Raw genomic sequence first — 27,101 nt, forward strand, 5'->3', positions numbered from 1 at the left:
TATGCCCCTGGTTGAATGGGCCCTTAAACCATCTGGGGGCTCCTTAAAAGCCAATTTGTAACATTCAGATATTGCTAGGATAATCCATCTGGATATAGTTTGTTTGGACACACCAAGGCCCAATTTGTGTCCAGTATACCGGACAAACAAATGATCTGTTTGTCTAAATCTTTTCAGTCTAGATATGTAAAAACTGAGAGCCCATTTAGGGTCAAGTCTGTGAAATCTTTCCTTCTCTTTACTAGCGTGTGGAGGAGGATAAAAAGATGGTAAGGTGATTTTCTGTGACAGATGGAAATTGAAAACTATTTTAAGTAGGAAAAAAGGCTTAACCTTTATCTTTATGGAAAAACGTGTGAGGAGGCTTGCAAGAGAGCGCCTGCAACTCACTCACCCTGCGGGCTGAAGTTAGAGCCACTAGTAGAACCGTTCTTAAAGTTATGAGCCTTAAAGGACAAGAATGTAAAGGCTCAAAAGGGGCACACAAGAAACTTTAAAACTAAATGTTAATCCCAAATGGGAGCTTGGAAAGGTGTACGAGGGAACACATTTCTTAATCCTTTAAGAAATTGGATAACTAAAAGGCATTTTGAAATATGAAACTTCTTCTGAGGAGCGCTTGAAGATGGATAGTGCTGCCAAATATCCTTTAATAGTTCCAACTTGGAGCCCCGAGTTGGTTAAATGTAATAGAAAGGAAAGCACCATGGGGGTGGCACATTGAAAAGGATCCACATTCTTATCCCTGCACCAGTTACTGAATTTCTTCCAACGACACCGGTATAAGGATTCGGTTGCTGGCCTTCTGGCAGAGAGCAAAATCTCCCTAACGTCATCCGGGAGGTCCCAATCCTTATATGTCAACCTCTCAGAAGCCAAGCGTGAAAGTTGAGTGTCTTGACCTCTGCATGGAGAACCTGACCTTCCTCTTACGAGAGAAGATCCTCTTTGTGGAAGACGTACTGGAGGGCAGATGGACATGTCCAGAAGGTCCGGGTACCATGTTCTCCTGGCCCAATCCGGGGCAATGAGGATCATAGTTTTCCTGAACTTTCTCAACCTCCCGATTACTTGAGGAATCACGGGGACTGGAGGAAACGTGTAAAGGAGTGGAAATATCCAGTCCACTACGAACGCATCCCATAGAGCTCCTCTCGGGGGAAATTCCCTTGAGCAATACAGTTCGCACTTTCGGTTGGCACCGGTCGCAAACAGATCCACTTGAGGGGTTCCCCAAAGGGCAAAGATCTCTTGAATGACTGCCTGAGCTAGCTCCCACTCGTGGGAGACTGTGCCCTGCCTGCTCAGAGCATCCGCCACTGTGTTCAGCTCTCTGGCTAGGTGAACTGCCGACAAAGATTCCTTCTTGCATTGCCCAGAACCAGAGCTGCATTGCCTCTCTGCACAGTGGGAGTGATCCTACGCCTCCTCGTTTTTTGAGGTAGTACATGGCCACTGTGTTGTCCGTCATTATCAGGACATTCTTTCCCTGTACAGAGGACAGAAAGGCATTCAGCTCCAGTCTGATTGCCCTCAGCTCCAAAAGGTTGATGTGTAGTTTGGACTCTGATGGAGACCAATGACCGCCGATTGTCAGTTTGTTGGTGTGGGCTCCCCACCCTGTGTGTGAGGCGTCCGTCCCTACAGTTATCTCCTGCCATGGTTGCCAAAAAGGTGCCCCTCCGAGGATATTTTTCTTGTGAGCCCACCAAAGGAGATCTTGAGCCACCTTGGACGGGACTTGTAGAAGATCTGACATCTCCCCTGAAAACTGGGACCATTGAGTCCTGAGGGCCCATTGAAGGGGTCTCATCTTCAGTTGAGCCTCTGGCACCAGAAAAATGCAGGATGCCATGAGGCCTAGCAACCTTAGGAAGTCGAACGCCGGTAGATGTTGGGCATTCTGAAATGTTGTTACCATCTGCATAATGTGGCGAGCTCTTTCCTCGGGAGGCGAGGCTTTCCCTGAGGTGGTGTCCAGGACAGCTCTGATGAATTGCAGTCCTTGGCTCGGAATCATTTGCAACTTCTTGTAATTGAGGGAGACGCCCAATTTGTGAAGGAAGTGACAGGTCATGGCCAGATGTCCCTGGGCCAGTTCAGGTGAACTTGCCCTGATTAGCCAATCATCCAGATAAGGGTAGATGTGAATCCCTTCCCTTCTGAGACTCACTGCCACTACCGCCATTAGTTTGGTGAAGACCATCGGGGCGGAGGTCAGCCCAAATGGCAGAACTCAAAACTGATAGTGAGATCCACCAATTGCGAACCTCAGGTACTTTCTGTGCTTGAGATTGATTGGCAAATGAAAGTAAGCATCCTGAAGGTCCAATGAAACCAGCCAGTCCTGAAGCTGAAGAGCCTGAAGGATCTGAGAAAGGGTCACCATCTTTAACTTGTCCTTCCTGAGTAATTTGTTCAAATTTCTCAAATCCAAGATGGGTCTCAATCCTACGGCCTTTTTGGGGATGAGAAAATAAGTGGAGTACCAACCTTTGTTCCTTTCCGCTACAGGTACATGTTCTATTGCACCTTTCTCTAGCAGGGTTAAAATCTCCTGCACAAGGAGCATGTCTGGAATTTTTACAGAGTTGGCTCCCGGTGGATGATCTTGAGGCCTTTGATGAAAAGGAAGACAGTAACCAAGGGTCACTATCTCTAGTGCCTAGGCATCCGACGTAATGCCCAGGCATCCGACGTAATGCCCCACCAGTCGTCCAGCTACTGAGGGATTCTGCCTCCCTCCGGGGTCTTGTGGGTTAAGGCCTCAAAGTGGCTTTGCAGTGGCTGAGGAGGTAGTAGCCGTTGCTGTGGCTGATCCAGCACCTCTCCCTTTTCAACCACGAAAGGTTTTTCTTTGTTGCCCTCTTTGACTGGCCTGCCCTCTGCCTTTTCCAAAAGGGAAATAGAAGCGAAAAGGGTGACTCTTCCAGGAAGATGGCCCTGCGTAAGAGTACTGTTGAGGATGCCTTATAGCGGTACAGAGTGATTTTGCTGCCGCTTTCAAGGTCTGCAGCTTCTCCAAGCTCTCGTCCGCCTTGCTGCCAAACAACCTCAAGCCATCAAAGAGGATATTAATTAACCTGGACTGAACATCAGATGTGAAACCAGATTTTCTTAGCCATGCGAATCTACGCAAGACCGAGCTAGACGCCATGGATCTGCTTATACTCTCTGCAGTATCCAATCCTGACTTGAGGCACTCCTCCATAGCCTCCTTCCCATCCTTTACTATCGCCAGGAAACCATCCTGCTCCTCACCCTACAGGATGTGATCAGCAGCTGCATCTAAACAGCTCCACAGGGTTTACGTGAACCTAGCTAATGTACAATTCACATTAGTAGACTTAAGGGCCATACTACCAGAAGTAAAAACCTTCCTCGCCCAGGCATCAATCCTTTTATCGTCCCTGTCAGGGGGCATAGAGGGATAAGCCGACTGTCTATTCGCAGTCGCAGCTTGAATTACCAAACTTTCAGGTGAAGGATGCTTAGATAAATAGTCTGGATCTGAGGGAGCAGGTCTATACTTTACTACACATTTCTTATTGACAGCTGGTAGAGATTCAGGTGTCTCCCAATTTGTCATAATTCTCTTTCGAAGAGCGTTGTGGAAGGGAAGGACTGGGTCTTTCTGAGGTCCTTCATCAATATTGTCTGTAAAGTCACCTTGGTCATATCTTGGGGAAACTGACTTCCACCCCATAAAATCTAACACTCTTCCCATGAGGTTCCTATACCCCGGTTCAGCATGGTCTGTGGGGTCAGGCCTTTCAAAATCAACTCAGGTAAGGTATCTAGGCCACTGGCCGATTGTAGGCAGTCAAAGGTCTGACATTTTTTTTAATTAGGATCTACCAGCTCCTCGGGGACTTCTCTTGTCCCAAATCGAACACCAGCTGATGTAATTTCCTCATCAGAGGTTTGTTCCTCAAAAATAGAAAGATTAAAATAATTCTTGCCTGGGCTGAGGGTGGACAATTTGTTCTGGTAAAGGTGGAACAGACCTAGCCTTAGCCATAGTTATCTTAGGAACCGGTATGAAAGATTTCCCAGACAAAGGCGTGGACAGCATCGACATACTCGAAGGATTACCTGAGGTCATGGAGGATGGCTTTGATGTCGAGTAAGGCTTCGACACCGAGGCCGAAGGTATCGACGCCATTTTTGGACGAAGGACGCGTCGAGTTGATAGCTGACTTCGACGATGAGGACGCCATTTTGTCCTCAGGCAACCTCGATTTATGCACCGGAGGTTTCTGCAGAGTCTCAGGAGGCGCTGGAGAATCATCGAACGAGGACGCCCTCGAATTTTTGTCGGATTTAATGTGAGACTTTTGGATTTCCCTCGGTCACCTTTAGAGTGGACAGGGACATACTCTTCATGTTGCTTTTTTGAAGGAGTCGGGCAGCCTTCTCAAATTTTTTTAGCATTGAAGCCCTAAAGGCCTCCCATTTCTTTGGGGAATCATGCTTCGAAGGACATGAAATTAACCTTCTGTCGGACGAGGAAGAAGAGGACGAAGATGTATGAAGTCGCTTTTTTGATGTTTCCGATGACGTGGAAGAGGACTTCCTCGAGCGACTTTTCGACCTCGATCGTCTTGACTCATGATGAGCTTTAGATCTCGGTTCTCCCGAGTCTTTTAGCCTTTTAGCAGACTTGAAAGACTTCCGCCACTGCTAGCTTACCTTGGGAGTTCTTTAAGAGCCTTGTTCGACATCGCCTGACACGACCTGCACTCGTCGACTCTGATCAGGACTAAGTCACCAAAGACAGTTGTGGTGAGGAACCGTAAAGGACATCTTTCTTCCGCATTCGAGACACTTTTTAAAACCCGTCTTGGGTGTTGTCGGGGTTGAGGAAGAAGACATTTCTCGATGAGAAAAACTGATGCAGTTTTGATAAACGAAGCAGAAGCTCGGAAAAATGGAACTGAACCAACGGGCGCGGCTCCAGCCCTTCATACGACGGATGACGTTGACACTCGACGGTGGCCTTCAAGGGACCAAGCTACGCGGCCTCGAGCACAGCGCCCTATGACAATTTTTTTTTTTTCCGAAAGATGCAGCAAGCTGACGAATATATCGAAGATGAGGAATATGTGGGAGTACACAATCCATTCGAAATAGCGAACAGGGAAACTCGAGGTTAGCCAACCAATCAAGGTAAGTGTGGAGAATAAAGACTTAGTCTGTGGGGTAAGAAGACAGCCCCAGAGTGACAGATGGAGAGGCCATGCTAGGTCCCATTGTGAGAGTGAAGCTGGCTAAGTGTGGAGTTCCAACAGCGATTTCAACATAAGGCCTAGTGAATGAGTGAGAATGGGCCTCCCTCCCTTTTATTAGAATGTACAGCCACTCAGAACTCTAATGTCACTAACATGGTCGAATGGATTCCAAAAAGACATGTGGCATTGCAGATGCTGACTTTGGAAATGTGCACTTTCATAGATTCAAAACTGCAATAGTGCACATGAAAAGAAAAGATACATTTTAAATGCTGGGCGTTTGGAAACTAAAAAAGAGGAATGATGCCTTACATTTGAAAAATGAACTCGAAGGACAGACTGCATTTTCAGGAATTAAAGAGACTTAATTTCAGCACATAACATTTAGAGGGAAAGCCCCATTTTGTTTTTGTAGCAATGAACACTGGTTCTTATTTAACTGTGGCCTATCTGATAGTGAATCTACCTCTATTCTAATGTAGTAGAAAATAAACATTGAATTAATGAACGGCAGGCCTAGAAACAATGCTACAATTTTACATGCAAACACATCTTGTCGATTTAAAGCTATATTTTCTGAAGGATGGGTGCAGCTGGTGTTTTTCCCACTAAACTCAAAGGTCTGTGCCTTTGAAAATGTGAACTCAAGACCTTTGGCTGAGGATCCCTAGGAGAAGGAGGTCTGGTTGTCAATTTAAACGAATGCTAAGATATACAAAGAAGTAGACTGAAATTATGGGATTTACAGATAACACAACCAACAGAAATTACCTTTAAGGTCAGGTCCCCCATTAACTGTTCATTTAAACCTTTGAAGCTCAGGAAAAGAGGGTAGAATAAACATTGGCCCGAGCAGGTGGCCTGGTCACATGTTTAAGGAGAAATGGAAACCTACGAATTGGTGGGGTGATCTGGATGCGAACAACCTCTCATATTATGCAGTGCCATTGATTAACATGGAGTACATTTTCTTGAATAAAAAGTCATTGTGCGTGCCACCGAGATCACTGAGATTCATATTAAAGGCTTCGAACAGGAAGGGTGTGCTGAAATAAAATTCTTATTTTCCGACTGGCCATAAAATGTATACTCCAAAAATATATAGATTCATGTAGTTATCTGAAAAATTTGCATAGTTGCCATGTGAGATTTTCAGACCTCAAAAAGGCAAAACCCACATGTCATTTTGAGATGACAAATCTTTCTCCTGCCTCAGCCTACATCATACATATCTCCCAACTCCTGGTCCTATCAGGAGCCAGTGCTAGCCAATCCTTACCGTGGGAATTATAATGTAGGATAATGTAGGATTGTCACCTGCTCTATAAGGGGTCAATTTTGCATCAGAACAAGGCAGTTTCACTTAATTCCTGGAGGCAGCCCTGCTGCCAGACTCTTGCGAGGAACTACTAGCAGTGAGGCCTCAATCCTTGCATTGGAGGCATTGACAGGGAAATCTAGAAGCTACCTGGGACCTCCAGAGGAGCAAAGGAAGTCTGGATGCAGGAGAAAATCCTTGACTGAAGCCTTTGACCAGACCTGTGCTGCCCTCAGGAGGCCTGCGGTTTCCCTAGGTGCCCCATAATCAAGGTCTCCCATGTAAGTAGATATATCCCAAAGCTATCACAAGTGTGGGGTGTGGTACTGGGAAGACCCCTGGCACATTTTATTAAATCCAATTAAAATTAATTCCACTATAGAAAATCACCCTTTCCATTTAAGTTGAATTGTGTTGGGAACCGCCTGCCTTAATCCTTTCTATTAAATTGTGGGGAGGGGGAGCTGTGTAGATCCTTAGTGCTTTGAACTGAAGTTAAATCAATTAATTCCCATATAGAAAATCACGGCATGAGTGTTAGGAGTTTGAAACTAACAAAGTTCATGCCCAGTGTGTTAGAGCCGTTATAGACAATAAAGACCTGGGTGACTATCCTTCTGAAACCCCTGACTTGCGTCCAGAAGGGGTGGTCCTGAATCCCAAAATAAGTAATCCCAAAACGCTACCTTTCAATTGAATGTAAAGGGAGAAAAACTAAATCCCCATTTACTTACTTGCACTCCAAAAAGATTTTTCCAAAGCCCTGCCTTTCATGAAAAATCAAGCCAAAATGATGTTTCCATTGTATTGTGAATGTTTTCTACTGGTTAATTTGTAATTATAACGGATGTTAATTGTGACTACCAAATTCGAAATTTTACCTGTGTAAGATCGAAACCAAGTCTTTTAAGCCTGTGTTAGTCAATTGGGGCAAGACATTTGAATTTGTGATATTGTGCAGTGCCACAGTATTGGTGGCCGATGTTGGTTGCTAGTCTTGTCAAACCTTAAATAAATATATATTCTTACTGTACATCAGCCTGGTTTCTAGCTCATTGGGGCTATAGAGGGTGTTTATTGGGGTGGTGCGAGACGGGTTGGAGGCCTCACTTAAGTTGAATCTGCCTAAGCGCTTTGGGTGCGTGCCATCTTGCTTGACTGGGGCACAGGGGAAGGAACTCCCGGAGTTGAGTGTGACCACCAATTAATCGCGACAAGTCTCAGGAGAAGGAGTGCGGTCAAGGATCCAGAGTCAAATCAGTGCAGCGCACAATTAAATTTAAAAAGGTAAGAACAAATGTACTATATTTATTATAGGCCCAATAATAAACACTAGAAAATTTAACTAAGCAGGCAGGAATATCACATAATGCTCAATTATCTAACATATACACAGTTAACTTTATGTTTGTAGGAATGCATAAAATAACTTAACACAGCTAAAAGAAAGCAAGTAGGGATGCAGTACAATGAAACCAGTTCACAAGAAGTATACCCTAACTTTACAAGTCCAATCCATGTGATGTATGGGCCTTGTGCCCAAAAGTCACTAAGCTTTCTAGTAGAGGGGACAGATGTAGGATGAGTTCTTGTGGTGGTGAAAATGTTTAAGATATTCAACAAGTTACATGTAGGTAAAATATTACTCCCATCTTTCAGATACAAGCTTTTAGATCCGGCTATCAAAAAGCAATGGCATGGAATAACCAAAGTTTATTCTAAGGTGAACAGTGGGAGGTGAACGTGTTGCGATTGCTTAGCCCCCCCCCCCTGACTTTGATTTTCCCAGGTGACTAGGTTGGTCGACTGGAAGTCGCTGGTAGGTTTTCCCGCCATTTTATCCAGAAGAAGATGCCCAGGAGCTGCAGGTACAAGGATTCTTCCAGCCAGTTCCAGTAGCAGAGAGCAACCCTTTGCTAAAAAGGAAATGCAGAAAGCACCGATGCAGACCTCCTCAGGACACTTCAACTGACGGGAGAAGGTAAGTTACAGTGACAGCAAGCGTCTTTCCATCCGCGATTGAAGAACTTCAAGAGCAGGATCCCTTGATGCTGGGAAGATTAGACATGGCAGAAAGACGACTTTTGGCACGAGCTGGCAACCACCAAAGTTCCGGCGACTAATGCAGAATAGCGACGGTTCTAGCGAGGTAGCCCACTGGAGAGCTGCTCACTCCACCGGGTGATCCAGGGACACTTCCTAAGGCTCAGGACGGCTGGATCCTTGAGAATGCGTTGAGACTGGTTGTTCCCCCCAGTCCAAGGGTTGAAGCACTGCTCAGGGCCTTTGTAGATCAGTTAGTCCAGCAGGGCTTCCCTGGGTCAAACACAGGAAATGATACCAGGCCTCTTCGAGAGTCGTCCACGAATCTTCAATCGGCTGCTCTTGTACAAAAGCTACTTGGCTCCGAAGCGGATGTCCAGAAATCACTGCAGGAGTGTTATTCTTATCCTAAATACTGGCTGGCAGCAAGTCCAAACCCACAAATGGTAAGGATCTGCACCATCCAAACAGCCAGCAGTGGTCCAATCAGAGACCACTGTGGGTTTCACTCATGCCCCACAACCGGACTCTTTGGCCCACAGATGTGGAGTGGGATCAGACAGTCACATCCCTTTCCCGGGGGGGACGGGGACGGGGACGGGGACGGGGACGGGGACGGGGACGGGGACACACACACACACACACACACACACACACACACACACACACACACACACACACACACACACACACACACCCCCCCCCCCCCCCCCCCCCCCCCCCCAATGGCCACAAAAGCAGCAGCTTTCCCAGGCAAGTGCATGCATGACCTCATACAGGCTTTCCGGGCCTGAAAAGGCAGGAAGAGGGCCAAACAGTGTGGCCAAAGGACAAGCAAAAAATAACATGGTACAGCCATTTTAGGGCACCAGGCCCCATTTAGTAGCCATACGCGATTAACACACATGTGCAAACCAAAAAGAATGCTAAAATGGAAAAAAGATATTTGCTACCACCACCAGCTTGTCTTTAGGAACATGTAAAAGTAAGCAAAACTCCCAAGTGCATAAGACTACGGTGTAGGGATGTAACGGTATAACGGTATACCGTTAAAGATACCGTGAAACACTCAATTGAACAATAATAACCGTCACATTGTTCATACCGGTATACCGTTTATACCGTGAAGTGTGCTTTTCAATCTGATTTCGAAAGGCTGCAGTAAGCAAGTGCTGCACAGTCTTGGTCTTGCACTGTTGGATGTGCCATCTGCCAAGTAGTTTTAGTTGGAGCAGTTTTTAATGCCATTCCATAAACCACACCTGGCTGACACAAAGTCAATATGTTAGCAATAAGAAGAATAAATACAGTGCCAAGAAGGGAAAGGGTTTACTTTGGGAGGCGGTTTATATATTTATAATGGATAATGTTTGATAAACATACGACAATGGGGGATTTCCCTGGATCTATCATTGAATCTACATATAATAAGTCACACTGTGGAATTCACTCATCTATGTGGGTATTCCCTGCTGCCATACCAAAGGGTAACAAGTCTGATTACATGAACACCTTTTGGCCCGCACATAAACTAAAGGCTGTAAAGTTAAGAGAGCGTGCGTGTGCGTGTGTGTATGCGCACAAGCTTATACTACCATCAGTCTCCATTGATCTGTAGCATGCAGGTTATAAAGATGGCAACATGTTCATCTTCACCAGTAGCCAGTGGGGGAGCTAAAAGCCAAAATGACCACTTAAGAAAAGCTATTCAGTTTGCTTTGCCAGTCGCAGCAGAGCTCCCCCCCCTCCTCCTCTCCACACGTGTATTTTTGTTTGGTGGAAGCAAGGGGTGGCATTTCAGTCGAAAGTATCTTGAAAAGCCCAATTCTGGCCCTGGGTGCCTGGTTTTGTTTGTGATGATAAATCTAACAATTTGTGATCTTTTAGAAAATATTTATTAAGATTGGTTATCTCCACCCGCTATACCGCGATAACCATGATATACCGTCATTTAGAAAGAAGGTTATCGTACCGTCATAAAATTAATACCGTGACACCCCTACTACGGTGATACAAAAGTATCCTCACTGCAAGTTAACAAGTGGATGCTTCTCTTCTCAGATGAAGCCACTTCTTGGATTAGATCATTTTTATCTAACAGAACCATGCGTGTCTTCTCACCGACAGCGTCTGCTGAACCATCTCCAGTCCCATGTGGAGTCCCACAAGGCTCGTGTCTCTCGAACATTTTACAATGTATTTACAAAGCCCCTTTTTGATATTCTCGAATATCTGGGTGTTACCTACACCAACTATGCAGATGACAGCCAAATACTTATCCCCATCACTGGCACCCAGGCTACTGATTCCAAAGCACTTTCTGTTTATTCTGTTATCCAGGCCTGGATGGCAAATCATGGATTGTGCTTAAATGACGAGAAAACTGAGTTACTTATCCTTGGATCAAACACTAGACTCACATAAATTGGACTCCACCTTCAAATCCTTTATCATTGACGGCAACACCATTACCGTCTACAAGGATACAAAAACGCTAGGTATTTATCTTGACTTCACTTTGTCACTCACAAGACAAACAAATGCTGTAGCGTATGCATCAGCTTACATCTGCAAGTTCATAACAGCATGCAGACCGTTTCTAACCACCCCTTACTACATCACCCTCGCCAGAAACCTTGTTATGGCAAAAATTGATTACTGCAATGCCTTATATCTAGGCATTTGCCAAAAAAACATCAACAAGCTCCACGTCACCCAAAATAATGACATAAGGGCAGCGCTCAACATCCCCAGGAAATCACACCTCTCTGACAAACGACGCAGCTTACACTGGCTCCCTATCGCCTCTAGAATATCACTCAAAACTCTTGCACTCACTCACAAATTTACAACCAACCAGCCACCTATCTAGCTTGCTAACCGCTTCACCACCCACATTCCTAACAGATCATTAAGATCCGCTCCAAACCACTCAATGGTAATACCCAGATTCAAGCTCCATAAAGCCAGGAGTTCAAGCTTCCCAGTCCTTGCTACTAAGCTCTGGAACACACTACCCTCCACATTGAGAGCTGAACCATCTTATTTGGCATTTAAGAACAAAGCAAAATCCTGGCTCATCGAGCAGGACATCACTTTATCTTTTACATAACCATTCACCCCATTATCTTCTCTTGTCCACCGTGTGCGAATATACAACCTTATGTAATAACTGAGCCTTCTCTAATATGTCTGTCTCCCAAGCCATGACATACTGCCCATCTGTATATAAGTGCACATCTGCTGTCCTCTGCTGTATATTGTTGCATACTGACATTGTAAAATGTATTGTCTTACTTTGTACCTCTCATGTTACCCCTGCCTAAGAAATGCGCCCAGATGCCCTTGGGCCAGGCGCGCAATACAAATAAAATACATACAAATACAAAAAGACAAAAGGGAAACAGTTTACTAGTACTAATATTCTGAAAGACTGATCAGTTGCCCCATGACAAAATTAGCCAAATGCCAGGGGACTGAAGCTGAGGGCTTCCCTTCCCTGAAAAAAGTCAGGACAGGTTCAAAAACAAAAGGTTTGGGGTTCCATTGAATATGGAGGGAAGGTTGCCTAAAGAGAAATGTTTCCTAACAAGGATATCCATCTAGCCGCTTTCTCCCTTGAGTGAAACCCCAGAAGCCACCTATGCTACTCAAAATAGAGTTTGGATTATCTTTGGTAAACAACCTGTATTCCAACACCCCTCAACAGAGGGTTGCAGAAATATTATCTCAACACCTCATTCCAAGCCTTACTGCTGGAGCCATTCTACGAAAGGAGGTTTGGTTATATTTTGTGCAAACCTTGGCGTGCAATAAAGATTGGTTTCCCAGAATGCTACAGTAGTAGACGTTCAATAAAAAAAACATAAACCTTACCTGCAACATAGGAGAAGCAGATTCCTCCCCTTCATCTTCTTTACCCTTTCTCATGCGTTGGGCCTCGTCCTCGCCCTCATCCAGTGGGATGCTCCGCAACCTGGCCAGAAAGTTATTGAAGATCATGTCGGTACTCAGGACATCCTCGCTGAACCAAACCATACCGCATCGGGACACAGTAGCCAAAGTAGCATATTTCAAATCTTGCACTTCAAACATGATGCGTACCTAGGGAAAGACGATCATTTGTCATTTTAAAAGACAGAGCCTTGTCTAACAGAGTTAAGGTGAAGACAAATAAAAGTTATGGTTGGGTGACGAGCATACACGTTTGTATAAAATATGTTGTCTACATGCTGTACTGTGGGAGCCAATATTGCTTAGAAATGGGATTATTTTCAAAACAGTAACAATTTCAACCAGTATGCCAGTTATTTTAGGTGTGGGATGTTCATTGGTTAATTTCTATATCACTAGCTTTTAAAAAGCAGTGTAATTGAAAATATGCTTGAAGAAATGGGCGATCACTTTGATTCTCCTTTTTTAAAAGGCCAACAACCAACCATACAAAGGAATGGCAGGGCAACAATTGAGAAATGCTAAATAAACTCCTGTATTAAAGAAGAGATTAACTTAACATTGCAATGCATTAGTAGGTCTTCATATTGCTGGAAAAAAAAAATCAGAAGGGGACTGCAGGAAAAAAAAGGGAGGTATGACGTTTCTCCCAGTTTAGTCAAAAAATAAAAATACTTGATAGCGGTTACTTTTGCACAATTAAAGACTGCAGGCAAATTGGTCACTGAAATCACAGCGATTAACTATTAAAAACAATGCTGTGAGTGACTGGTGAGCAAAGTATGAAATGACTGATTTAAAAAGAACAAAATGTGTACATTTGGAGGGAGGCTGAGACGTTCTCCATTGGGTAGAGTCAGGAGCTTGTTGTCATCCAGTACAGAATTCAAGTTTTCAACCCATTCAGGATCGACATCTCCGTCAAAGATAATCCACTGACGTTTCTGCAGTTCCCCTCTCACGTTGTCAATTATTCTGTTAAAAGGAAGGACATTTTTTCAATAAAAGCATTCTAACTTTTAAGGCACTGGATTTTAACTTAAAACGACATTCAAATTTCATTACATTTTTTAACTAAAAACAACAGAAAAAATATAGTAAACAAAAACATTTTTTTGAACACGCCATTCCACATTCTCCACATTTGGGAAACCAGCAAAAAGCAGGTAGCTGTCATGCCAACATTGTGACTCAGCCCCCACCTTTCCTCTAATGGAATACCTCAAATATAAAAACGCACACAAATACCCCCAAACACGCTCAAGTGTAAGGAAGATTTAATTTCAGTGAAATCTTCCCGACCCGTGTCAACCCCAGAACCTTTTGCTGGACTGATTATTCTTTCCTTATTCCTAGGCGAGTAGGAATCTTTCCCCCCCTCCCCCTCACCTAGTCTTCCTCTTTTTATGGGTGACATTTTTATGTCTCTCCAAGGTGTGTGGTTGGAGTTATAGTTTGCTATAACTTTCGTGCTTAGACTGGGTTTTCCCTTTGGACTTCCCTTGTTAATTTCTCTTATTACCTCTTGGGTGAACTGCTGTTCCCAAGAACTAAAGTGGGATTCTCATCCCCTTTACACCGATTTTAGTGAGCCAGCAGACTCCTCCTTATGTGGAGTGCTGGGGGATACAATGTATCCCCTTTCTTACTTACATGGTCACATTTATGTTACAATCACAAGCTTACAAGAATGACTGGTGGCAGTGGTTTTACAGTTATGACTTTTAGTCATCACTCACAGGCTGTCAATCAGCATCAGTAATGCACAGGAGGGTCACCATCCTGCTAGAATGGTGAGCTCCTTTTTTCACCATTCCTTGTTTGCTCGTTTCCTAGGTCGTCTTCTGCCATTCTAGGCAGGAACAACCTTGGTTGGAGTTTTGCCTTTGGCAGGAAACCTTTGTATTCCCTGCTTATGCTCCAGAGTGTCTGAGAAGACAGGAAGCGAGGAAGGAGTCCAAAACTCCACAGCCCTTTGTCTTTCACATTGCCTGAAAGGAACCACTTCCCACTGGGGGACTGGCTGTCCTGATTGGACAGTCTGATTGCCCCTTTCAGTAAACTGCAAGGAGCATTTCCAGAAGTTGTGCTGTGATTCTGATAGCTACTGACAAGTAGACCACTCGAGCTGAATCCGAAGAGGAAGATGACGAAAAGATGTCTCTAGCAATTTCCAGCGACCGGAGCGCTTGCTTTGTAACCAGAGCCTAATGCAACCCATCCTTCTAATCGACCTAAGGGTCCCAAAAATGTTGACTCTTACCTAGAGACACACTAGTCTCAAGAAGACTTGCAAAACAAGTAATCCCTCAACATGCTGTGACCTTTCTGGGGTGCAAACCACCAATACCAGGGAACCTAGATCCTGAGTGCAGTGCATGGTCTTCCGAAGTCTCAATCTCCCTGATACTTTGGTGGCCTCCTGCTGGACCTGCAGAAACACGTTTCGAACCCCTGAACTCCCCTCACCAGAGTGCAGGACCAAGAGTGAAGAGAATTCGACCATTGATCTTCATCCATCTGGTTCCTGTAAAAAGGCGCCAAATCCAGAGCCACAAGAAACCGGGAAGAAAACTTAGCTGGAAGCCTCCTCTGGCATTTGCTGCTGCAAGTTTCCATCCAGTGTCCATTACTTCAGTCTCCAGACCAAGAATCCATAGACCAGGTCCTGCGCTGCTGCATCCTGAAGGCATCCACCCAGAAATTCTTTTCTCCCAAGGTACTGTGTTAGTTTGGGTAATACATACCTTAAGTAGTGTGTGATTCGTGTGACTGGGAGTTTGCCCATACCATTCGCCCAGGCCTAATGCTGGAGCGCATATAAAGAGCCTTCTGTGAAAAACCTGCAACACTTAACTAACTCTAAAGCTTATACTTGTTGAAGGAGATACACTGGAACTCTCACTTTCCTGCATCTGAACCCTAGCCTGACCTGCCTACAGCTGGCTCTTAGACCACTTGGGTCCCTATTCTGCCTCTGACATAGGGGGTCATTACGAGTTTGGAGGTAGCCATGTTGCTATTGGCACCATGGCTGCCTCCAAACTCATGTCCGGGTCCTTTGAATGGGGACTTACCGGGTCATTCCAACCTTGGAGGACCCGGTAACTCCCCATTCAAAATACCCATTCCCATTCGAGCCCCCATAGGGCTCAATGGGAATGGGGAGGGAGCAAATAACTGGCCTGTTATTAGCTCCCTGGTCCCTTAGCGGCTCCCACTAGGGGCGGCTGGTAAAACCAGCCCTCCTTAGCGGGACCCGCTAAGGGACCTCAGAATGCGGCGGTAAGGTGTTAACGGCACCAGCATCCTTACCGGCGCTGTTAACCCCTTACCGCCGCACTCATAATGAGGCCCATAGTGTTTCAATGTTTCTTTGGACCATATGTATGCTACAATTTCTTTGTACCAAGCTACATTCCTCTCTCCATCCAAAGATAAGCCTTCCTGGCTGCTCAGTCTACGCTACCAAAGGTTCTGAGGTGGTACAGCCTTATACTATTTAAGAGTGGAGTTTTTGTACTGCCTCTGATTTTTTTTTTTTAAAGCCCTTAGAAAAACTTTAACGACAATGTATTATAGAATTAAGTGAACTCCAGGAATACGCTTAATGCATCCAATAAACATGGCCGATTTTGTACAACAGAAAAGCAAATTAATCTGAGAAAAGCGTAGGGACACTTGAGATGGATTTTTGGAGTCCACCCTAGTTATAGTGTACAGGTTAACTGTGAGAGGTTAGCCAAAACCCAGTCACGGTAAACATGAAGCGCAGTCACGACTATGATCAGGAGAGAGTGAGTAGGGCCAGGGGACCACAATGAGCCCACACAGTGAAGCATTCAATTGTACTTAGATGGGCAAGTACAACACTACTCTAACATAGGCCCAAAACACATCAGAAAAATGAAGCAAGTAGCATTTTCACACAACACTCCGTTATCAAACATATATACAGTCACCTTAGATTTGTAGAAATGCATAGAATAACTTATTCAACATAATGAAGACAAGAATTGATGTAGTAAGGAAAATCAGCTCACAAGAATAATGCACTAACTTTATAAGTCCAATCTCCATATTGAATGGGCCCATGTGTCCAAAAGTCACAAAGCTTCTTCTAGAAGCGGGGACAAATGAAGGAAGACTTCTTGTGGTGGTGAACATTTTTCCAGAAGACTTCTCAACAATATTACATGCAAGGAAAATTATTTTCCTATCCTTTAGAAGAACGAGGATCAAACGATCAAAATTTAATGGAATAAACATTACAAGTTACTCACTGTAGTGACTAATGTTCTCCTAGCCCATAGTCTCCTTTCCTCCATCCTGCATGGGCATCGCTTGCTAGCAGCGGGAATAAAACACTTTCGCATAAAAAAAGACTTTTCCCTTTATATTTTGCTGCGCATGGAGGCGTGGTACCAGGAGCGCATGCTCCGCTGACTCCGCCGTCCGGAACATCCCCTCAGTCCCCTTTTAAGCATCGGCCAGAATAAACTACTGACTAACAATCTTTTTTTTAGGTGAATGGTTGGGTCGTATGGAGGAATGGGCACTATGGACTAGGAGTATGTTAGTCACTACGATGAGTAACTTGTAATTACTCCTACGTCGCGTCCCCTTTTCTCCTTACTGCATGACTAACCCTTTTGGAGGAGAGATGACTATACCCTTAAACAAACAGTTCTATAGGGTTCCATGTGTTAAAATCGTGGCATAAATGGCAGTGAACACAAAATATTGCGGCAAAAATGATGTGGTTTTGACGCTGCATTCCATGTAACGGATGCAGGGGACACCCCTGCAACCCCCAGACCCATTATACCATTTAAGGGGAGCGGGGGACACCCCGCAACCCACGCTTCCCTTAAATGGTGTAATGGGATACACCTTTAACCGGTCAAACCACAGCATATTTTCAGCGATTATTATTTTTTTTTTTTACAGGCGATATTTTTGCTGCAATTTTATCACTGCATATCTTCTATAGCAGTGCTTGGCCAAAAGCAGCGTCTGAACATGCACTGATCCCCATGTCGCCACGTTGTCAAGGCACATGCCTTTGGAAAGCCACTACGTTAGCTTTAGCCCTGATGGCATGTCATGTATATTTGCTGGACACTCCTTGTTCTGCCATTTGTAGGCTTCATGGATAGCTGCAACCATCCACCATGCTATGGATGTCGTTGATGCCTGATGGCCCGGCCATGATCCCCCCCAAAGGTACCAAACAAGGAGTCAGACTTCCGAATCTCCTTATTCTATCCAGGTAGAACTTTAGTGCTCTTTTCACATTTTAACCGAGCAGTTTCGCGTCCCGAATGCAGATTGGGAAAAACATTGGCAAGACAATCTCCTCGTTCAAATGGAATGAGGAGACCACTTTCGGTAAAAATGGATGAGTGTGAATCACCACATTATCCCTTTGGAACATAGTGAAAGGTTCAGATGCCACAAGGGCTTGTATTTCACTGACTTTGCGTGCAGACGTGATCCCAACCAGTAGTGGCATTTTGATGGGGACTGTTCAGAGGTTAGTCCACCTGGAGGTAAGACTAACACCTTGGTATACAGGTCTCCAACTCTTAGTATAAGTCTGTACTACCCAAAGGATTGGTAGAATATCAGAATAGCCAGGCTCATCTTAGAAGGAGGATGTGCGCTTTAGGCAAGTACAATTAACCCAGTCAATACAATAGTCCAAAGAAACGCTTACACACTGAAAGGTATATTAAAATACACATGCATTCTTATATACACATGGCAAGGTAGGTAAATACTTATTTAGATTAACCAACACTCAGGAATCCTCAACAATACTTTTCATGGGGGACCGTTTCAATAGTAGTTGCTCACACCTACAATTGTTAATGAAAATGACAGTTCTACTGTTTGAAATAGTAGTGGTATGCACCCGCATTTTTTACATAGAAATGACAGTTTCATTCATTTACTAAATTCATTCAGGCAGTCTGTACATTTTAAGTTACTCACTGTAGTGACTAAGGACCTTAGTCCTTAGTCTCCTTTCCTCCATACTGCATGGGCGTCCCCTTCCAAGGGACGGGAGACAACCTTTTTCACCAGAAAAAACAGGTTTTCCCTTTACATTTACAGGCGTGTGGGGGTGCGGCCCTGGGAGCATGCGCTGCCCTGACTCCACCCTCCGGCGCCACACCTCAGTCCCCATAGACACGTCGAAACTAGATTAACATTGCCTAATGACACCAGTTTTATTAGGGGGAAGGATAGTGGGAGGTATGGAGGAAAGGGGACTAAGGACCAAGAGAACGTTAGTCACTACAGTGAGTAACTTATAATTACGGTTACGTCCCGTCCCATTTCCTCCATACTGAATGGGCGATTACAACTAAATGTAGCCCCAGGGTGGAGAGGAGACCCTCCTTAAGCAAACCTGTTCCTAGGAACCACCTGTCCAAAGGCCGCGTCTGATCTAGAGCCGGTGTCCAAACAGTAGTGCTTGCAAAAAGCCGAGGGGGTGGCCCATGTGGCCACCCTGCGTATGACCTGCCAGGGGACATGCAGCTGGAAAGCAATGGCCGTTGCCTTGGCTCTGACTGCGTGGGCGTGCCGGCAGTGGCTTATGCGGTCCCTCGTAGGCTTCTTTGATGGCCGAGACCAACCAATGGGCTATGGAGGCCTTGGAGGCCCGATACCCCGGTCTTCATCCGCCAAAGGTGACAAAAAGTGTGTCCAACTTGAGGAAGCTCTTGGTGCTGTCTAGATAGAATTTCAGTGCACGCCTGACATCAAGGCAGTGCAGAACTATGTGCCTTGTCTTTGGACTCGGCAAAAAACTTAGGCAGCACTATTTCTTCGTTCAAATGGAATGCGGAAGGCACCTTCGGTAGAAACACTGGGTGCGTCCGACCTTGTCCCTGTGAAACGTAGTATATGACACCGGAGCAAACCAGCGCCTGGATTTCGCGGATTCTGCGAGCCGAGGCTGACTGACAAGGCCGTCTTAATGGTGACCAGCCTGATGTCCGCAGACGCCATTGGTTCAAATGGTTTGTACACCAGGGCACCCAAAACTATGTTGAGGTCCCACACGGGGTGCGGCCTCTTGATGGGCGGGCAGAGCCTGGTGAGTCCCGTCAAATGTTTCTTGACAATTGGTTTGGAAGAGGAAAAGATCTCCTCCGAGTTTCTGTAAGCCCCGATGGCTGCCAGGTAGGTGCAGCAAGTGTCCACCTGCACACCTGAGTGGGTGAGGTGTGCCGAGATGGAGAGCATGTCGTCCAGGGTACATGCAAGGGGGTTGATACCCTTAGAGTCTGCCCAGTGGCAGAACCTGGTCCACTTGCTGTTATACTGGGCCCTGGTAGACCTGCTGGTGGTGCCCTGTATGATCTCCAAATTAGCCTAGTAAAGGCTGAGGTGACCTAGCGTGACCTGTTCAGGAACCACGCTGTGAGGGCTAGTTTCTGTGGAGCGGGGTGGATGACCCTGCCCCCCTGCTGCGCCAGAAGATGTGCAGGGCCCGTCAGAAAACAAATGGGGGGCCTCTCCAAGAGACTGAGCAGCTCTGAGATCCATGGCCTGGCTGGCCACCACCATGGTGCTATTATAATTATGCTGAGGTGGCGAGACTCCTTGATCTTGCATATCACCCTGTGTATCAGCGGTGTGGGAGGAAAGGCGTATGCGATCATCCCGTCCCACCGGATCTGGAATGCATTGCCCAGGGAGCCCGGGCCCTGACTCTGCCAGGAGGCAAACAGTTGGCACTTCCTGTGGACCCAGGAGGCAAAGAGGTCCACTTGAGGGTGCCTTCATTTGTAGAAGATCTCCTGCAGTACAATGTCGTTAAACTGCCACTCGTAGTTGGCCGCACCCAGTCTGCTGAGCCTGTCTGCCTCCAGGTTGGATTCCCCCGGCAGGGGAACGGCTATGAGGTAGAGGTTGTTCTCCAGGGCCCATTCCCACATGGTGACTGACAGCCTGCACAGTGGATTGGGGGGGGGGGGGGGGGGGGGAGATCTGGTACCTCCCTGCTTTTTGACATAGAACATGCTGGTCGAGTTGTCTGGCTGAATGAGGACGACCTTGCCCTCAATAACCAAAAGAAAGGCTCTGAGCGTCAGCCAGATGGCCTTCAGTTCCAGCCAATTGATGTGGTACTCCTGCCGATTCCAGGTGCCATGGATGTAGTGGTTGTCCAGGGTGCCCCCCCCCCAACCCTCCAGAGGAGTCCGTGGTGATGGTGACCTGTGGGAAAGGCTTGCCCGCCCGCAGGTTGCAGTCCCTGGACCACCATATGAGGTCCGCGTGAAGTGATAGGAACGTTGATCATCTCTGACTGAGAGCCCCGTTCCTGGTTCCAAGATGCTGCAAAGTGCAGCTGTATCCTCCTCATCCTGAGTCTTGTGTGGGGGGCAGCCAAGAGGACTGTTGCCATGATACCCAGTAGGTGCTGGTACCACCGGGCTGAGGTCACCTCTCTGCTGAGGAATTGCGCTGTGGCCCTCCTGATGGCCGTGATCTTGTCCTCCGAGGGAAAAACTTTCTCGGAGCACGTGTCCCAAATGACCAAGGTGGTCAGTCTCTGCGTAGGCTGCAGCTGTGACTTCTTGAGGTTGAGTGAGAAACCCAGCTCGTGTTCATGAGAGCGTGGGAAGTGTGTTGCACCGCTTCCAGAGATGCGCCCTGACGAGCCAGTCGTCGAAGTACGGGTAGATGTGGTGGCCCTGCGACCTGAGGAGGGCTGCCACTGTATTCATCAGCCTGGTAAAGACCCTGGGGGCCAGGTAGAGGCCGAAAGGAAGCACCTTGTATAGAAAATGGTAGCCCATGATCCTGAATCGTAGAAACAAACGATGAGGCTGCCAGATCGGGATGTGCAAGTATGCGTCCTTCAGATCCAGGGAGCATATCCAGTCTCCCTTGTACAATGTCTCCGCTATCAAAGCTGGCATAACCATCTTGAATTTTTGTAGAGGTAGGGAGAGGTTGAGGGTGGAAAGGGCCAGCACAACTCTCAGGTCCACCTGGTTCTTTTCTGAATGGCGAAAATCCTGGAATAAAAGCCCAAGCCTTGCTGGGAGACTGGGACTTCCACGCCCACCTGGCTCTCGAAGAGTGACCGAAACTCCACCAAAAGAGTGTCTGTTCTAACCCGTGGGAGTGGAGGAGAAGAGGGAGGCGAGGCTGGGATAAGGAGGTGGTACCCCATGGGCCAGAAATGTGCATGAGAGCAAGCCTGCCCCCCCACTGGAGACAAGTGTACTTGAAGGGGCGTGTCATGTTTTCTTTCCCTCTGAGGCTGTTGCGGAGGAGGGGGACTGGAAAAAGCCCTTACTCCTCCCCCACCCACACACTTTTTGTTGCTTGCGCCATAAGGAAGGATAAGACTTGGCCGTTTATGAGCTGTTTTTCCATGTCCAGCTCCTTGTCCGTTGTGCAGTGGAAGAGGTCACCCCCTTCAAACGGAAGGGTCCAAGATGCGTTCCTGGACATCCAGGTTGAATTACGTAGCACAGAGCCAGGCTGTTATTCTCATGTCCGTGGCAATGCAGATGGCATGGCCAGAGGTGTCAATATGGGCCACGGTGGACTCCATGATGTCCTGCGCCACCATCTTGGCCACAGCTAATCCCGCCTTAAATCGTGATTTGCTCTCTGCCGGAAGCTCTGGGAGGAAATACCACCAGAGCCTCTGCATCCGCGTTGGCTTGAGGAAGGTGTAAGGACGCGTTGGAATACAGCTTCTTCCCGTGCGCCTCCAAGATCTTCTCAACCTTGCCTAGCAGAGCTGCAGAATAGGCGGCTGGGGACGACCGTGGCTTGGAGTATAGTGATGCTGCAGCGATCACCAAGGAGTGTGGCTGAAGGTGGGCCGATAGCAAGAGTGATTCCCCCTCGATCTGCCTGTACTTTGCGTCCAGGCGTTTATTCACCGGCTGGACCAAGTGAGGCTTGAGCCAACCCTTCTTGGCCAAGGCAACTATGTCCTTCTGCATCGGGATCCCCGTTCTGGTAACGGGACGTAGCATGAGGACTTCTGCGAGGACCCCTTCTGCTGGTTGCTCGACCTCGGGTTGAAGAAGGCACAAGTACTCTGCCAGCCCTGCAAGACGTTCGTGGAAGGCCTTGGCTGAAGATGCTGTGTCCGGGTCCTCCTCCTCATCTGTGTCCACCCGGGGGTGCGGTCGGTCCGGCACCGGAGGAGGGGTGCTGGGTGCCGAGGGCTGAGGTGTGGAGAGCGGAGCCAGAGGCTGCAGCGGAAGCTGGTGCGGAACCGCCTGCACAATCGGTTGGGGAGGCCGGAGCGGGCTGCTGAGGCTGAACAGGGGACAGGGGCACCTGTACTGGGGCCTGCAGCACCGGGGCATTGGCGGGAGCACGTCCCTGATGGCGCCCCCGAGGATGACCCCAATCCGAGGAGATTTCATGAGTTTGATGAACTTTTCAAAGAACCTGTGCACGCAGGACGGATTGGTGGTAGGTGATATTGATGGGGTAGCAGGCAGCTGCTGGAGCCGTTGCATGCCCTGCCCATACGGACGCAGTGGAAACCTGCCTTGCAGGAAGGAAGGATAAGCTGTAGGCCACATACCTGGTGGACACCAGTCCCACCTTGACACGTTCCTCCACCTGCTGCCTTCCTTGGAGCGACGTCGACAGGATGTCTGGAATGTCTGGCACGCTGGCCATCTTGTCGAGCTGCCCTCCACGTGCCTGCGTCGTGTTGCTCAGCTCACTGAGCCACACCTATTAGGGAGAATTCTCATTCTATGGCTAATTCCCCTCACCTATTGAGTACCCCAGCAGCTTTGCTGGATTTCTGTAGTTTATTTTTTCCACTTGGTAAGAGTGTGAGCCTTTTTTCCCCACTCTTACATGTGTTTTGCCATGTGTATTTTTACTGTTTGTGTGATTGTGGACTCTGGAGTACACCACTTCATGAGCCCCACTCTTTTTGTGTTACACAGCACCTTCAGTGCAGTAACACAGGGTTGTCTTTTAGACTTCCCCACCGACTCCATTTTCTGGGGCTGACTACTGTCCCCCAGAAAAGGTAGTTGCCATTAACTTTACATAGTCACTTTAACCACAGATCCAGTACACCCCATCTTACATGGAGTATTGGAAAGGCTTAATTCCTAGCCCTTTTTATCTGTGTCTCCTGGAGCGTTGTTTCGCTCCCTTAACATTAAGGCTTGGCTGGTGGCAGTGGTATCTACCCTAACTTTTCTACCGCGATTATATTATATAACGTGGTACTGTTTTAGGCTATTTTGGTAGCCTCGAACTTAAAATCCGCTGGCTCAAATACTTTTTATTTCGGCTCCGGTTGGGTTTAATCGCCATTTCTTTTTGTTAAAGTACTTCTTGTGTTTTCCTTTGTGCGGCAAACCAGGTTTGCCTCCTTAGTTCACCGTCTTTTGGCAAGCTTCTCTCAAGAAGCCCCCCCCCCTCTTGGCACCTGGGTGTCTAGGTGGGCTGAATGTGAGGGAGGGGTGTAGTCACCCCCTGCACAGGGTATCCTAGGAAACCCAAGTCGCACTTTGACATGATTGGCTAAGGTGGTTGTCCGGGCCGGACAACGCCCCTGCTAGGTGATTGACAGCCAGGCTGTATGAATGGTGGATTTTCGCATTAAAAGGCAGGACTCTTGGGCTGGAAGTCAGAGTCGCCACTGGAACTACAAGGAACCAAGAAGCGGAGAAGAAGACGGCTGCTGCAACTACCAAGTCCTGGTGGAGCCCTTCTGCAGTCCTGAGCTATCTACCCTTCAACGACGAGAAGATCCAGTCCCGAGTCTTCTTCCTTTGAGCTTGGTGGGATTAACCAGCTCGTCTTCCACAGGCAGAGGATCCTCTTCTTGGTCGAAAACGCTGCACACAGCTGTAGTGGTCCGGATAGCCACTTGAAGAGCCTCTCCTGTTTTGAAGGAGCGCACCTTTTATTTACTGTTGCTTTTGCTGCTGCTGGCCTCATCCCTGGGTAATGTAGTTCACTCCAGATGTCGTCCTTGTCCGCACGACTGAAGTCACAGGAACCGTGAGTCTGCAGAACAATTGCCGTGGCACCAGCTCTTCTTCACTTGAATAAGGTACTATTTCCGACCTCGAGGAACTAGGGTGATGTTACGCTCACCTGGTATCCACAGGGACGCCACTCAGCCAGGTGACTCACTGGTATGCTTCTCAGCTTTGCCCTGATGTGGTCTGCGGGGAAGGTTCTGCCTGAAATTACAGGAGGACTGTGTTCAAGACTGACCGATTGGGGTAAGTATCCTCCCTCCACCCCAGTATGATTTCAGTCCCTCTGGCGCCCTCTCATCACCTTGTGGTAGAATTAGGTGTGCTCTCCGTCCTGCCTTCTTTGCAGGGGCGTGTTCTCTTTCATGGGCGAGTGCGGTCCAGTTACTTCACTGACGCCGGCCCGTATGATATTGTTCAGGTATGTCTTATTGCTGTTTTTTTTAGTTTTGTTGCTATCCTGCATGCCTTTCTTTGTTTAAAATGTCTCCTTTCTCCCTTAGGTATGCGGAGCTTAAGCGTGGCGAACTGGCTTAGTTGAGCCCAGCTGGTAAATGATGACGCCTTAAGAGCGCTATGATGCGGTAAGTAAGCGCTATGCGCAGCGCTGCAAAGTCCTGCCTTTGCTAACCCGTGTTTTCCTTCCTTGTAGGTCGTAGTGTTCTTCAGCGCGAGTGGAATGTCCGGAGTGGTGCCAGCCGAGAGGCGACCAGCCAGGTAAGCCTTTTGAGCAGTTCGTAATTTGTAAATGCCTCTACTGCTTGCTTTAATGTTGCCTCCATCTTCCTCTTTCAGGTCGTTCTGTCCGGGAGGCGTGCAGATTCGAGGAAGCTGTTCTCAGTAGCTGCGAGTGTTTAAAGATGAAGACTGCAGGTAAAATGCTGCTGCTAATGATGTTCCTTTTGTCTCCTTGCGAGTTCTGCTTCTCCGAGGTTCGAGGGAATAGCTGGACACGGTGAGCTTCACGTTGCAAGCTGCAAAGTAACGCGAAACTGAAACACTAGACCGCATAGCTTGGTTCTTAGGACTGGCCCCATGAGGGCTTTTGAAGAGGATGCCAGGCTCTAGAGGCCAGAGTCCTGACTCCACCTGGCCAATGGGTTTGCCAGAGGGGGTTTTGGGCGAGGGTCGTGACAGGTGAATCCTCTTTCTCCTCACCAAAGGCGTGTCCTCATCTTCCTTCCCTCTTATAACTTTTGCTTCCTCTTGTGACAATATCCAAGTACTCCTGGCAACCTTGAATCGTGAACTATCCGATTGTGTAATCCTCGACAATATGAACCCAGTTCCATTTGACACTGGCGCAGGCCTATTGACTTATCTTCATGTTAGAAAGTGTTCTCTGGTTGTCTACCTTGACAAAAGTATTGCCTATGATTTTTGCCCCCAACTCTTTTGGTAACTCAGGTGCTAAGCTTGTTTTAACCCCGGTAATGTTTCTTCCCGAGGGAACGCGTATCTTTAGTAAGACCGAACTGTCAAAAAGTGATCGCATATGTATTCCTGGCACCGTTTGTTTCATAACACCGGCCCGTCAAAGCATGAGGTACTTACCTTGAGTTGTTCTGTACAAAGAGAAGTGGTTGTGTGTAGTATATTTTTTACATGTGGTTTTAATTTAATAGAAGTGAAGTGTTTGTGAACAGATGGTTTAAAATAAATGTACTTATATTTTTTACCTGAAACCTTGTGTCAGTGTTTGCTTGAGTCACAGTAATTGTGGTCCTTTGTGTAATCTCTACTTCTGCTCATTTGCTCTCGAGATAAATCTGGCTGCTCCACTACTGCTACCACTTTAACAGTTTAGTACGGGCTATTACCAAAGGTGAACTTGTATTACCACTTGTAGTCTTAATTGTGTGTAGTGGTCCCTAAGGGCACTGCACAGGATTCTGCCTAACACCACGTCCAGGACTCTTGAGTGTGGATCATGGAGCCTACCCTGTTCCTCAGGCCGAGGCCTGGTAGGCGTTTCACCCTAGGGGGATCTGCTGGTAGAACTGCATCTAGGCGCCACCTCAGACATGTTGCCAGTACTAGGGCGTGGCCCCTCAGGTGAAGACCTGGTAAAAGAACCTTCTGGTCCCTCAGCACCGTCACTGGGAGGATCCACTGACCCCGCAGCCTGCCGGCCGGTAGCTGCATTATCCTTGGTACTTGTGCGGTCCTTCCCGCGCGGGCGAGTCCTTGGGAAGGAGTCTCCCTTGCAGGGTGCGCTGGAAAAGAGCCCTGGAAGGTCACAGAACTTTGGGAGATGGCTCGACCTGCAGTTCGTCTCAGGGTTGGTTGGTCCCAAAACCCATAGGGAGTAAAGTAACCCTATTTCCTCAAGAACAGTAGTTCTTAGGGAAAATTAAAGAATAAAAAAGGAGAATGCAAAAGGGTCCCCGTAACACTGCACATACCATGCTGTGTGCTGCAAAAGTGTAACAGAGATGCCTTCAAGAGGTATGGAGGAAAGCAAGAAGCCATAGGATAAGGACTATATGCACATCATGCGATTCCAAGCAGATCCACAGGCATCAGAAAAGGTAATACAAAAAG

The 27,101-nt window shown here is 47.1% G+C and overlaps 1 protein-coding gene across 1 annotated transcript in view; it reads right to left on the minus strand.

Annotated features, from left to right (window-relative positions):
• The window catches only part of DYNC1H1 (dynein cytoplasmic 1 heavy chain 1), a 2,031,190-nt gene that overhangs the window by 1,436,182 nt on the left and 567,907 nt on the right, over nt 1-27,101 (minus strand). Inside the window, exons 34-35 of the mRNA XM_069637760.1 lie at nt 13,365-13,521; nt 12,469-12,696 (exon numbers count right to left, since the gene is read on the minus strand). Of these exons, the coding sequence (XP_069493861.1) occupies nt 12,469-12,696; nt 13,365-13,521 (385 nt within the window). The remainder of the gene's footprint in view (nt 1-12,468; nt 12,697-13,364; nt 13,522-27,101) is intronic.

Source organism: Ambystoma mexicanum, chromosome 14 (assembly GCF_040938575.1).
Source record: "Ambystoma mexicanum isolate Mex_15411 chromosome 14, UKY_AmexF1_1, whole genome shotgun sequence".
Classification (NCBI taxonomy): domain Eukaryota; kingdom Metazoa; phylum Chordata; class Amphibia; order Caudata; family Ambystomatidae; genus Ambystoma; species Ambystoma mexicanum.